The 14733-nt window shown below is 39.4% G+C and overlaps 1 protein-coding gene across 7 annotated transcripts in view; it reads right to left on the bottom strand.

Moving 5' to 3' along the window:
* Positions 1–14733, bottom strand: part of ARSB (arylsulfatase B) — a 187445-nt gene that overhangs the window by 149769 nt on the left and 22943 nt on the right. For all 7 annotated transcript variants that reach the window (XM_072793968.1, XM_072793981.1, XM_072793987.1 and 4 more), the window contains exon 4: positions 7965–8172. In XM_072793968.1, the coding sequence (XP_072650069.1) occupies positions 7965–8172 (208 nt within the window). The remainder of the gene's footprint in view (positions 1–7964; positions 8173–14733) is intronic.

The following is a 14733-nucleotide window of genomic DNA, read 5'->3' as shown; positions in this document are numbered from 1 at the left end:
TTATTTATGATAGGCACACAGTGAGAGAGAGAGGCAGAGACACAGGCAGAGGGAGAAGCAGGCTCCATGCACCAGGAGCCCGACGTGGGACTCGATCCTGGGTCTCCAGGATCGGGCCCTGGGCCAAAGGCCGGTGCTAAACCGCTGCGCCACCCAGGGATCCCTACCTAGATTATTTTTAAAAAGAAGGCTTCCTAGGCCCAGACCCCAGGATTTCTGATTCAGTAAGTCTATACTAGAATCTAAGAAGTTGCATTTTAAAAATTGATGTAAAATTCACATAACATAAAAAGAACCATTTTAAAGTGTCCAATTCACGAAAAAGAAAAACAAAGTGGAAGCATCACAATTCTTGATTTCAAGTTATGTTACAAAGCTGTAGTGAACAAAACAGTATGATCCTGGCACAAAAATACATAGATCAACAGAACAGAATAGAAAACCCAGAAATGAAACTACCGTTATATGGTTAATCTTCAAAAAAGCAGGAATAAATATCCAACAGGAAGATGATCTCTTCAACAAATGGTGTTGGGAAAACTGGACAGCAATATGTAAAAGGATGAAACTGGACCACCTTCTTACAACATACACAAAAATAAATTCAAAATGGATTAAAGACCTAAATGTGAGATCTGAAACATAAAAATCCTAGAAGAGAACACAGTCAGTAACTTCTTTGACATCGACCATAGCAACTTCTTTCTAGACACAGCTCCTAAAGCAACAGAAACAAAAGCAAAAGTAAACTATTGGGACTACATCAAAATAAAAAGCTTCTGCATAGCAAGGGAAACAATAAAAAAACTAAAAGGCAATCTACAGAATGGAAGAAGATATTTGCAAATTATGTATCTGATAAAGGGTTAGTATTCACAATATATAAAATCTTATAAAACTCAACACCCCCCATAAAAAAATAAAAAGAAATAAAACTCAACACCCTCAAAATGAGCAATTAAAATTAAAAATGGGCAGAAGACATGAACAGACATTTCTCCAAAGATACACAGATGGACAACAGACACATGAAAAGATGCTCAACATCACTTATCTGGGAAATGGAAGTCAAAACTATAATGAGAGGGCAGCCCGGGTGGCTCAGCAGTTTAGCACTGCCCTTCAGCCCAGGGCCTGATCCTGGAGACCCAGGAACGAGTCCCACGTCGGGATCCCTGCATGGAGCCTACTTCTCCCCCTACCTGTGTCTCTGCCTGCCTCTCTCTCTCTCATGAATAAATAAATTAAATCTTAAAAAAAAAAACTATAATGAGAAGTTACCTCACACCTGTCAGAATAGCTAAAAACAACACAAGAAACAACAGGTGTTGATGAAGATGGAGAGAGAGAGGAATCCTATGGCACTTTTGGGGGTAATGCAAACTGATGCAGCCACTCTACAAAACAGTATGGAGGTTCCTCAAAAAGTTAAAAATAGAACAACCCCATGATCCAGCAATTGCACTGCTAGGTATTTACCCACAAAATACAAAAATACTAACTCAAAGGGATACATGCACCCAATTTTCATAACAGCATTATCTACAATAGCCAAATTATGGAAACAGCCCAAATGCCCCATTGATTGATGTTGATAAACAGATAAAGATGATGTGGGATATATGTATATGTATATATACATATATATGGAAAAATATATATACACACAAATGTATTATGAAATATTACTCAGCCATAAAAAGAATGAAATTTTTCCATTTGCAACAACATGGATGGAGCTAGAAGGTATATAATGCTAACCAAAATAAGTCAGTCAAAGAAAGACAAGTACCATATGATTTCATTCATATGTGGAATCTAACAAAACAAACGAGCAAACAGAGAAAAAGAGAGAAACCAAGAAACAGAACCTTAACTATAGAGAACAAACTAATGGTTAGCAGAGGGGAGGCAAGTGGGAGGATGGGTGAAATAGGTGATGGAGATGCAGGAGTGCATTTGTGGTGATGAGCACCAGGTGATGTATGGAATTGTTGAATCACTATACTGTACACCTGAAACAAATGTTACACGGTATGTTAACTAACCAGAATTTAAATAAAAACTTAAAAAAATAGAATGGATATAAGGAAGGTTAGATAACAGAAGATTAAAAAAATGAATGGGCCTTGTAAATAAAATAAAATAAAATAAAATATGCTAAGTCCTATGAAACATTAAAAATGTTTAGATAAGAAAAATAGTGTCCATTTCAGCAACATTTTAGTTTTTTCACAACATCGTGCAGGCATGTCCTCAGAGATTGCATTTTTAACAAACTCCCCACTGCTGCAGGTGGTCCCCAGGTGGCAAACTCAGAATAACCACCTCAAGTTCTCAGATAATGATGATAGAGAATGAGAAGCCTCATGGATCGCCCTCAGATTATAAAAGGAGATTTAAAAAAAAAACACACAACGTCAGCTTTCCCCACTGCTTCTTGGCCTTTTGGCTAAGATCAAGTACAGTCCGCTTTCCCAAACATCTAACCCTAAAAAACATATGCCTTCACCTCTCCCTTTCACTAAATGAATTTAGTTTATTTTAAGGTTTCTTATACTAATGGATCCAACACATTTAGATGTACCCAGTATTTTTATGCCTACAAAGTAGGGCAGTGCTGGGCGAAGTCAAATGAGAAAACTGGAAGAAATGAATCACTGCTCTATAACCAGCCAGATTTAAGCCCTGTTTCCTTAGATTTTAGTCACATTATTATAGAACATTATTAAATTCTACTTCAGGCAATGAAACTGTCAGTGAACACAGAAAAAGTCTCCAGAGGAAGAACCTCAATAAGATTTCTCTTTATAGTCAAACTCTCATCTATAGGTAAGCGAAACTGGTTATTCTGATGAGTTAATATAAATACATAATAGCTGCATAAAGATGCTGAGATCAATTACTGTTTTCTCTTCAAGGTTTTAGAGTCAGCTCTCCTAGTTTTAATTCATGATCTAGTTGCTCCAGAGCTGACTCTGATTTTAGCTCATTTTACTCAAGGTCAGACTTCAGCAAAGATTCCTGGAGTCTGGCAACTATAACGATCAGCATGGTGACAGGGGCCCTGGTTAAAAGGGTATCTTCCTAACAACCACTAGTGCTGCTTCTCTTCAACGATATCCTGCTAAAATAACACAGACACAAAATACAATGAATAATATTGTGCTGTGATGCGTTAGAATAAGATGAAAACTCATCACAATGTGAGAAACCAGGACTGAATGACAACCTGTAACACCCAAGAGAATCTTGGAGAAATTTCCATCAGCAGTAAGGCCAAAGATGCTGAGCTAAAGAAACAAGGGCTAGCAAAACCCCATTGCCTCATGACACAGAGCCACCCCTCCTACCTGAAAAGAGGCAGGAAGGCAGCCTGGGAGGGGACAGTGCTAATTTCTGACATGACCAGAGAATGATTACCTTCTCCTCTTTCTATATGCAGTTAGAGATCACATCTCCCAGAAAATAATGAGTAGGAAAAGAAAAGGGTCTGACAGTGGGGCACACTGTATCCTGGGAAATGCCCCTGAAGTATAAGCCTTGAAGGTATGGAGATTGGAAGAGCCTGGTAGCCTTGCATCCTGGAATTCTTTCAGCGTGTCCAAGATCCAGCTAGCCAAAAGAAAAGAAAATGTCAAATACATCAATCAGATTCACTGGAGTGTAGAGCCCTCAATGCCTAAGGCCACTGAGAACTGAGGAAGCTGCGCACCTTAACCTGACCTCAAACTACAGGTATGAGAAGGAATTAACCAGAACAGTGATCAGAGGCCAAGAGATGGCCATGTACTCTATGTGGACAGATTCATCAATGCTTATACTCAGAGGAAAAATATGTGGCTAATAATGATTTATAGTGAAAAGGAAGATTTTAGCAAAGGTCTATTCAGAAAGATTCAGGAGAAACATAGGTTCTATGAACAGAAATGTAGAAAGCCAAAAGCAGAGATAAGGGGCAATGGGATGAGCTTAAAAGGAAAAGATGAGATGCAAAGGCCCAGTTGATTATGGCTAATAGGTACTGACCTCAAGTAGATCTGCAGTTAAACTCTGGCTCTTCCATTTGTCAGTCCATTCGGGCTGCTATAACAAAATACCACCGACTGGGGGGCTTATAAACAACAGAAATTTCTCTCTCAGTTCTGGAAGCAGGAAAGACCAAGACCAAGACACCCTTATAGTCACCTTCTGGTGAGGGCCTTTCTGCTGGTTCACAGCTGGTATCCTCTTGCTGTGTCTTTACATGGAAGGATCTATCTGTGGTGACTTTTATTAAAGCATGAATCTCATTCACGAGGGCTCTACCCTCATACCCTAATCACCACCCAAAGGCCACTTTCTAACTACCACATGTGAATTCTAGATGGACATTTGTAGACCTAAGAGCAGCCTTGAGCAACTCACTTACCCTCTTTAAGTTCTGGTTTCTTCACTTATGAAATGAGGATAAAGAAACCTATTTCACAAGGTCACTTTGAGCTTTAATGCTAACAACTTGCCCAATAATGAGAAAATATAGAGAAGGCTCTAGTATAAGGCCTGAGCATGCAGTAAATGCTTAATAAACAGTAGTCATGATTATTATTGTTGTTTATTATTATTATTATTAATACTAACAAGCTTAGAAGAAAAAGGAACTGATTGAGGCAAAGGAAGGATTACAAGAAACTAAAAATACAATCAATAATAATCGATATCAGAGATCCTAAAGAACAGAAGCCAAGTTGCAAAAATGTCTAACTGGTAATGCAGAGGGATTCAAAAGACTGAGAAAAAGGACAGAAAAATGAAAATAATGAGAGAAAATCTGAATCAGTGATTCAACCTATTAATTAAAGCTATTTTTGAGAAATAAATAGAGCAGAACTAAAGCAATAAGCTAAAATATGTACAAGGAAAACTTCCAGAGTGAAAACTAATCTTAGCATACAGATCAAAGGGCCCATATATTTCAGGCAAAATTAATTTTAAATATTTTAAAGACCTACACCTAGATATAACTCAGAAAAAGATCTAAACTATGGAGATTTAAAAAAAAAATCCTCCAAAAAAGGTTCCAGGGACCAGCTCAACCAGAGAGATCTTTCAAGAAATCTGTAAACTGTTCCAGAGCATAAAAGAAGGAAATTCATCCAAACTATTTTATGAAGTGAACATAACCAAGATAACAGACCTGACAGGGAGAAAAGAAGCCACCAACCCCACTTTCACTTCTGAATTGACGTAAAAATCCTAAATAGAACCCTAGCTAACTGAACTCAGCAGTATAATAAAAATATGTACACATGATCAAATTGGATTTAGCCCGCAAAGGAAAGACAGTCCCAGATTAATGTACCCATTAATATATCATAGTGCAAGAATATAAAGCAGCCTTATTATAAGGTAATCCCCATTATCTCAATGCAAAGCTTCCAAAATTATTTTTGACAACTTGAATACTTGAATAAATAATACATTAGGGATGTTTATGAAACAGTCAACTATTTAAAATACGGTTATGCAAACGCATTTGAAATCATATAATAAAAGATCTTAGAATATTGCCTTTTCCCAACTCTCACATATCCAGAAAAAATGTTATTCCACCTCTTCCCATACATACTTGATAAGCAATAACCATCGTTACAGGAGCCACGTTGAGCTATATAACAGTTTTCCAGAGGTACCATCTTCACTTTTGTCTGAGCACTTTTCAGTCTACACATGATACACTGATCCACATATATTTTCATTTCAGGAAATCATTTATCCTCAAATTGCATAATTCTGATCTCTACCACAAAGGCTTGCTTTATAAACTTATAACTTTCAATTCTTGCAACTGTGAGGTCATTTCCCAGGAATAATTACTAACTCAGTATTAAATGTCTTGGTCTCTTTTTTTATTGATTCTTTCTAGCGACCTCTATAAGCATTCAATTCCAGACCTGATTAAAGTGCTTTACCAGGCTGTTCAAAATCAAGTAAATTGAGAAGACTCTCAGAATATGAGAGATCTCGTAAGGACTCAAGTATAAGAAATCAACATTTTTTTTGGAAGACGGTGAGTTTGGGGAGTTGACGGGGAGGATACATGTTATCTTACATTCAATCCATTTCGCATGAGGGCATACTTAGAAAATTGGAGTATTTGCACAGTACTAAAGTAACTGAACGACACTGACTGCTCAGGATGAATGCCTCTCTGGGCCGTGCCTAGGCTCCCCAGGAGATCAATATGGCAGCCAACTACGGGGAAAGGGCCGCTATGCGATGAGGTCCAATAAGAACATCCAGGTCGTCATTGGCATCATCTCAGGAAGCTGCAGTGGAATCAGAAAGGTTGCTGCCTGGCTCTGCCCAGCTGTGTGGCCTTGCGCAGAATACTCAGCCTCTTTGTGCTTCAGTTCTTACAACTGCACAATGGGATAATAGTTGTCCCCAGATAATTATTATGAGAATGAACTGAGCTAAGTCATGTGAAGCACTGTGAACTCTGTCCTACACAGAGTAAATGCTCATTAAATGCTAGATTCAATAACAATGCCTAATTAAAAGCAAAAACAAAACTACTCTTAAAAAAACAAACCAATTATCAGTAGAATACCCAAATTAATTCCACGACATGTCATGGCACATGCCTCACGTAGTCACTTGACAGTAAAATTCACCAGAAGTCCTGTCCTCACCCTTGAAGTTTGCAATCAAATTTTTAGGTTTTAGCCAAGAATCACCAGGGATTTGAGAAAGTCTTTTTCATGAAAGACAGGCCAAAGAAGACAAAAATGACCTTAGAAGGAAGAGAGGCAATGTTGGAAGTACAAGTAAACTTAAAAATATATGTATGGGTTCGCATATACATATACACATACAAGTATACATAGGCGTATATACATATCTACAAACATACTCATACCAACATAAAATTAATAGCTAAGAGGACAGGCTTTGGAGAAAGAAATCATTACATATAAAGTAAAAACAGAACTTTATAAAAAAGGAATTATCAGAAAATAAGAGTTCTTGATAATTAAAAAATATAGTAGTTGCACTGAATTTAATAGAAAAGGTTACAAAATAATGACAAGGAAATTTCCCAAATAGCAGAAGAAAAGTAAATAGGAGAGAAAAAAACTAAGGAAATTAGAGGATGATCCACTATCCAAGTAAGAGAAGTTTCGTAAAGAGAGAAGAGGAGAAAGGTAGGATGGAGGGTCAAACAATTCTGAAATAAATAATACAAGAAAACTTCCCATTAAAAAAATCATCTTCATTTTTAGATACAAAGTGCTCTCTGAATACTCTGCATAAGGAGTAAACCAAGACCTACGCCCATAGCACATCATAGGGAAATCTTAGAAAACTCTGTCTAATGAGAGGGAAAAAAAATTGTGGTATACCAGATGCAGAATCAGAAGGGCACTGCCATAATGAAAACTATTTTCAAACACTTTTTTTTCCTCCTCCTTTTCTGTCTTTTTCTCTAATCGATACGTATGAATTTTATTGTCAGAAAACAATCTGAATACAAAAAAATCGATATGTGGTGACTCTAGCCTAGATTTAAATGGCTCCATTTCTCATCTGTCTCCTTAATGCCATGATCTGCCTCTACACTGAGATGGAACCCTCTAGGCAGCAGAAGTCCTAGTCACAGAGGGTACCTGGGCCGCAGACCACCAGGAACAGGCCACTCCAGTGATGCCCACGGCCCTGCATAGCAGTGATGTCTGCTCACACTTACTCAGGTGGGGAGAGCTTCCTGCCAGAGTATGTTGCTATCTGAAGGAAGAGGGGGAAGGCCCATAATGCTTTTCCTTAGACACATTTTTCTATCCATTATTATCTTGTCTCCACTCGCACAGTTAACATTTATTTTAATAAGGAGCTGCTAAACGCTCCAATTTGTCTTCATTCCATTTATCGAATACCACGTCCTAGGCTTTGCCAAGAGATGATTTTCCTATCGACAGACTTACCCGTGGAGAAGACGAACACCGTGTTGTTCCAGAGCCCGTGGCTTTTTAAGGCTGCCGTGACATTTCCCACTGCTTCATCCATGAGAGACACCATTCCTGCATAGTAACGCCTGTTCTTATCGTGGATAAAGTCGTAGGGTTTCAGGTATTCCTCGGGGACCTGGAGAGGCTCGTGGACAGACTGAAGAGCAAGGTAGAGAAATAGAGGCTGGAAAGAGAGTTTTGCAAATCAGTTAAGAGGGTATGGAAGTATTAAATATAGAGACATAAGTCCAGATGGATCAGTTAATAAAAGTACTATCGATGCAACCCACAGATAGCTTGAAAATGTTTGTAAATCATTTATCTGACAAGGGACTGTATCCAGTATATCTGAAGAACTCTCACAACCAAATAACAAGAGGCAACCCAATTACAAGATGGTAAAAGAATCTGAATAGACATTTCTCCAAAGAAGATACACAAATGGACAATAAGCTCATGAAAAGATACTCAAAAGATGCCTAGGGCTGTAGGGAGCTGAGGGAGTATGAGGAATGGTGAGTGCTAAGAGGAATGAGGTTTCTTTTGGGGGTGATGAAAATGTTTTCAATTTAGATTATGGTGATGTTTGCACACCTCTATGAGTTTACTACTGAACTGTATACTTTAATTGGGTGAATTTTATGCTATGTGAACTATTAGCATCAATAAAAATATCAGCAATGTAACAGAAGATGTAAGACAAAAAATTAAAAACAAAAGTTTGAGTTCCACAATGGCCTAGAAGGCTCTAATCCAAACAAATGATAGCAATATCAATAACCAATAATAACAACTATATATTAAAGGTTATCTGTGTGCTAGATACCGTGATACCGATCTACATATTGTCTCATGTAATACTCAAATCCAGCCTGTTTACACCCATTTCACAGGTAAGTTAACTGGGGCTTAGGAAGGCTATATGATATGTCCACATTCATATTAATTGCAGAGCAATTTCCTATTGGAAACTCCACTGTTACAGTGCAGATATGTACCAATAGATGCTTTAGCTTTTTGCTTTAGCCAAAAACTAAGTTCCCACCTGTTAGGAAAGAGTTAAGGATTTTTCATATGAGAAAACAAGTGGATACCATGTCTTGCTAGTCTTTTATCAAGGACCAAACATAATCCCAATTTAATTCCTGGAAACTAAGGAGTGTGATATGCTGATTCTATTTTACCTTTTATACCAATTTATAGCATTTAACATTAGTGGCTTTCCAGGTCAGCCTCTCCTTTTTTAATGAGCCTTTCTGAAAACACTCTCTTCACTGTGCTCCTACAGAATTCCTTAATGACCTGAAAACCCTCAAAGAGACAACGACTGTTCAATCCAAGAATAATAATACAATTCCGTTAGAGTATTTGAGGCATTTAAATCTCAAAATAGAATGGGAGAAAGTTAGAAAGCAGATTGGGAGGGGGGAGCCTCATATTTCATTCTTCATTACTGTTGATAATTTTTTAAAAATCCTATATGATACACCTTGCAGGATAGAGTATCAAACATACATAAACAACATTCAAAAAGATACCTAAAAGATTATTTTTAGTGTAGATCTTTAGAACTTAGAAACACTTCTTCCCCAAAATCAAAATGTTAAAAATAGCTATTAAATATCAAAGTCATCGCTTTAAAACCTATTTAATGAAGGAAGTTAGGTGATGGAATGATAGCTACGATAACGTTGAACCTATGCTCCATTTGTGCATTACTTCCATGGGAAAACATTCCAAATTGCAACTTCGAAGATCAATACTACAATCTTTGACACTGCCTTAGCTCTGCCTCCGCTCCCCCTCAACACACACCCTTTCTGCTCCAGCCACACAAACAGCAAAACTTCTGATCTCTCCCGGACCATCGTGAAGGGGTCTGCTGTGGGAGCAGCCATCTGGGCCTTTGGCCCTGTCCCCCACCACCAGCCATGGTCTGGATGAGGGCAGGATTAAATATTGGAAGGCTACAACAATTTGCAGCCCACACAAAGTTTTTAAAATCAGGAAATATCACATAAAACTCAGTGGTTTTTAAAGAATTCTTCTTGAAAAATCACAAATCTGACAACTCCGTGCCCACACTCCATCTGGTAACAAATGGCTGGAACATGAAATAGAGGCCTCACTCTCAAGTGCTCTCTTGTTTCTTTCTTAAAAAAAAAAAAAAAAGATTTTATTTATTTATTCATGAGAGAGAGAGAGAGAGAGAGAGAGAGAGGCAGAGAGAGAAGCAGGCTCCATGCAGGGAGCCTGATGTGGGACTCGATCCCGGGTCTCCAGGATCACACCCTGGGCCAAAGGCAGGCAGGCACTCAACTGCTGAGCCACCCGGGCGTCCCTCGCTCTCTGGTTTCTAGAGCTTCCCCACTGTTCTACCTGAATGGCTTCACTTAGTAGGTCAGCGGCCTGGCCTCTGTAAACACCAGAGTTTGTGACCCTGGTCTGGCTTCTCTGGGGCAGGGATGGAGAGAAGGAGCTCACCACTTAAGGAGAAGATGCCCTCATCCAGGTCATTAGCAACAACATGGCAACCCATATGGTGAAGGAGAGAAAGGAGAAAGAGGGCAGGTTATTCCCCGCCAGCAAGTGATCTCTAGAGGCGATGGCCAGGGAGGGTGGTGAGAAAGAGTTCTTATAACCACATCAGGGGGAAAAATGATTATTGGACCATCATTTGTTTTGCAAATACAGCAAAATATTACCTGAAAATCTTTCCTATAATTATTCCCTAGGGAGCTAAAGACATGACCATTATTCTTGAGGGGTCAAAGTTACAAAAGTGCACCAATTCCCCCATTTTTCCAGTCAGGCTTCTGTTAGTTCAAAGAGAAGGAGCATAGCTGAGAAGAGGAGTGAAAATCCCCTCTGAGGGATGAGGCCTATGACTGTCACAGGCCAGGCAAAGGCCTCGCACTACCACCAACCACATTCTAGTAACTTACAAATATAGATAAAAGTGTTCCTTGCACAAAATCCATTTTCTTTTTTTTTTCTCCTCATGTAACCAGCAGTAATCGAGGGCCATGCAGCGTACAGGTGGACAGGGACACATATCCATAGGTCTCTGGCTCACCAGAAGGACGCAGAATGATGTACAGTGCAGTCCTTTTAATAAAGTGAGGCCCACGGCAACATAACTGAGAGTACTTCCATCCAATATCGTAAAAATAAAGTTCCAACACTTACCAGGTGAACTTTATCCATGAAACAACTCATTTCCCATTCTGCTGGGTATGAAACATTTCAATACTATTTTTAAATGAAAAAAAATTAACAGAGTATTTTGTTCTTTGTACTACATGGTGGCCTAGAGGAAAGAATAATTAACTAGGGCTCTGAGGTTCTCCAACTACAATGGGGACCCTGCCTGCAAGCCACTTGTTGTAGGACCCCCCGCTAGTGAACACATCGCCAATTTCCCCACACCCACCTACGTGGCTTCAGCTCACTGTTAACCATAAACAAGCTGCCATCCTGGGGATGGACTCAGGATTACTACACTGGCTACTGACTTGAGTTCCAACCCAGGCACGTGTTGGTCTTTGGAGACCTGCGGGCCCATTCTGACCTTACAGCCATAATTTAAAACACCGTAGTCCTGGGCTGATTTTCATCTCCATGAACCTCCACGTTTATGCCAAACCTTGATTTTTCCCTTGCTCTTTCTTGGGTGCCAATTCCTGCTCTGACCACGCCAGTTACAGCTGCCACCTTTATTTTTTTTTTAATTTTTATTTATTTATGATAGTCACAGAGAGAGAGAGAGAGAGGCAGAGACACAGGCAGAGGGAGAAGCAGGCTCCATGCACCAGGAGCCCGACATGGGACTCGATCCCGGGTCTCCAGGATCGCGCCCTGGGCCAAAGGCAGGGGCTAAACCGCTGTGCCACCCAGGGATCCCAGCTGCCACCTTTAGACCAACTCTAACACTTTCAGGTTTCCTTGGAATTTAAAACAGAATCCTAAATGTGAAGCATGACCAAATGTTTAAGTATTATACAACCTTATGACATTACTACCTAAAGTTACTAGCATATTGGTAAGATGCTGAAAGTTATTTTCCCTTTCTTTCTTTTTAAAGATTTAATTTATTTATTCATGAGACACACACACACACACACACAGAGGCAGAGACACAGGCAGAGGGAGAAGTAGGCTCCATGCAGGGAGCCTGATGTGGGATTCGATCCCGGGTCTCCAGGACCACACCCTGAGCTGAAGGCAGTGCTAAACCGTTGAGCCACCCAGGCTGCCCTTCTTCTCCCATTCTTATGCCATTCGATTCCTAAGATATATACTCTAAATATCCTCACCATGCTACGAAACCTAATTCCAGTGAGGAAGAAAGCCTTATTTTTATTTCTTTAGTATATTTTCCTAATTTAAAGCAAAAATTTCAAAAATATGTGATGCAGTTTTAAATTATTGCTCTATTGCTCTACTGACTTTCAAACTAAGACATTTCTTCCCAAACTGTGTCAGGAAAAAAGTGTCTACCACTAGAAATTCACATTTGCTTTAAGAAGCTTCTAGTAGATTTAGGTTTATGAGAAAACATTTATTTTTATTCTACAAAGTGTTGAGGGGGGACTATTTTAACCGAACAATATTTTGTGGACATGTTGCTTTTACACTGTAGTGTTAGTACTGAGGGATTTATCCTGGAGAAAAAAAAAAGACATTCCTTCCCAACATGTGTGCAGTGGCTATTAGCAGTATTTCCCTGAATCCAGCACCAACTGTTTCTATTACAAAATTGCTCCATATGCTCTTTTCCCTTCAAGTGCTCTTTAAAATAGGCACATTTTTAAAATGGCCTGTGGATACTTCATGTGTATTTCTTTAATGATTTCCATCTTAGGACAAGTGGCCTATGTTATAGTCTATATATAGCACCTAAGAAATTAGTACGGAATCAGAGTCAACATTGGGATAAAATGAGGAAAAGCTCAGCTCCTGGAACTATGTGATGATGCATCAGTTTACTAAGAACTGATAATGTAAACGTCTGCATTTGCTATCTTAAACAAACACTCTGGGGCTGTTATTCTGTATCGATTATTTCATGCATTTATCTACGCTTGAAACTTGACCTTGAGGCCGTTGGGCATGCTGGACACTGCTTCAGAACGTTTTAGACACTGTCAGAAAATGACCATCCTGTCATCTGGAAATTCCCACAATGCTACCTACGAGCAGCACTATATTACTAACACAACTTTGGATGGCTTGCAAGCTCTTAGGGACTCACTTCCCACAGTTCCTGTGCTTTCCGCACCACACCAGATAAGGCAGCCCACCCACAAAGAACTACTTCACCCAGCTGCTTCCTCTTATCCACTTAATGTTACAGGCACTGTGAGAGAATACTCTATTGTTGCCTAATGGGAACTAACTTTTGCTGTAGGCATATTACAGTTGTTACATGATTAAGGTAGTGTTTTACTGTAAGCCTGTAAAAGGCAGTTGGCCTGAGCTTGTCCTCTGTGTGTTTGAAGGGAGTCAATAGTGGCTGCACCTCAGAATCACTGGTGAGAGAAAGGTGGGGGCAGAAGGGTCATTAAATACCAATGACACCTCCCCACACCGGCACCAATAAATCACAATATTTGTTACCGATCTTTATTACAAGGTTTCCAGATGAGCCCAACATACTGTCAAGACTGGAACCATCAAGCTGAATCATACACTGAGGCTAATAATCTCTAGTCTTGGATATTAGCTGTAAACTCGGGATGCGTGTTGAGTGCATTGAGCTCTGGAGTCAAACAGAATGGGTTTAAATTCTGATTTGGACTCTAAGTAGCTCTGTGACCTTGAACAAATTTCTTGCTTGCTTATCTGTAAAAGGGTGCATAACTCAAAGGATAAGACAGGAACCACAATTCCCTTAAGGCTTTATCTTGTTCTTTGGGCTTTTCGCACTATCTATAGAATACCAAGCATACAGAGGAAAACAGAGAACCTAGGCCAAATACCCAGCAGCTATCTTTCCAACTCTCTCAATATTGGTTTAGATCTAGATTTTTTTAAAAAAAAGATTTTATTTAATTATTTGAGAGAGAGACACACACACACAAGCAGGGGGGACTGGCACAGGAGGAGAGGGAGAAGCAGACTCCCTGCTCAGCAGGGAGCCCAATGTGGGGCTTGATCTCAGAACCCCAAGATCACGACCCAAGCCAAAGGCAGATGCTTAACTGACTGAGCCAACCAGGCATTCCCGGTTTAGATCTAGATTTAAAACCTGCATATGTTCACATATTTGAGAGATGTTCTGATCTTCCATTTTCCACCAGATGTATAGTTACTCCAAGAAGGAAGCATGTAAGAGTGGTGTAAAACTGAGGATGGGTACCAGGGAAGACCCCCAATACTGAGTTAGAACAGGCAAAGGCACAGCCAGGAAGAAACCATGTCAAAAAGGGAGTCAGAAAAAAAAAAAATAAAAAAAAAGGGAGTCAGCTGCCAGGTACCACGTCTAAACAGGTATATTAATCTAAATCCAAACTGTGATCTGCTCTGAGGCCATTCAGTAATTGTCAAAGAAACAAAATACAGAAAACTGGAAGTACCAGATAATACTGCACATTCTGTAGTTTGCCCTATCAGGGTCTTATTGAAGGACTAATTTCATCAGTGTGCTAATCCAATTCTTAACGAAGCCACATTTGAGCCCAGTATCTGACAACACAAATATGTGACCCAATTTCAAAAGTGTATCCAGAGAATTTAGCTTAGG

This window comes from Canis lupus, chromosome 2 (assembly GCF_048164855.1).
Source record: "Canis lupus baileyi chromosome 2, mCanLup2.hap1, whole genome shotgun sequence".
In the NCBI taxonomy this organism is placed as follows: domain Eukaryota; kingdom Metazoa; phylum Chordata; class Mammalia; order Carnivora; family Canidae; genus Canis; species Canis lupus.
The sequence above is the reverse complement of the archived record's forward strand: the minus strand, read 5'-3'. Positions and strand labels throughout refer to the sequence as shown.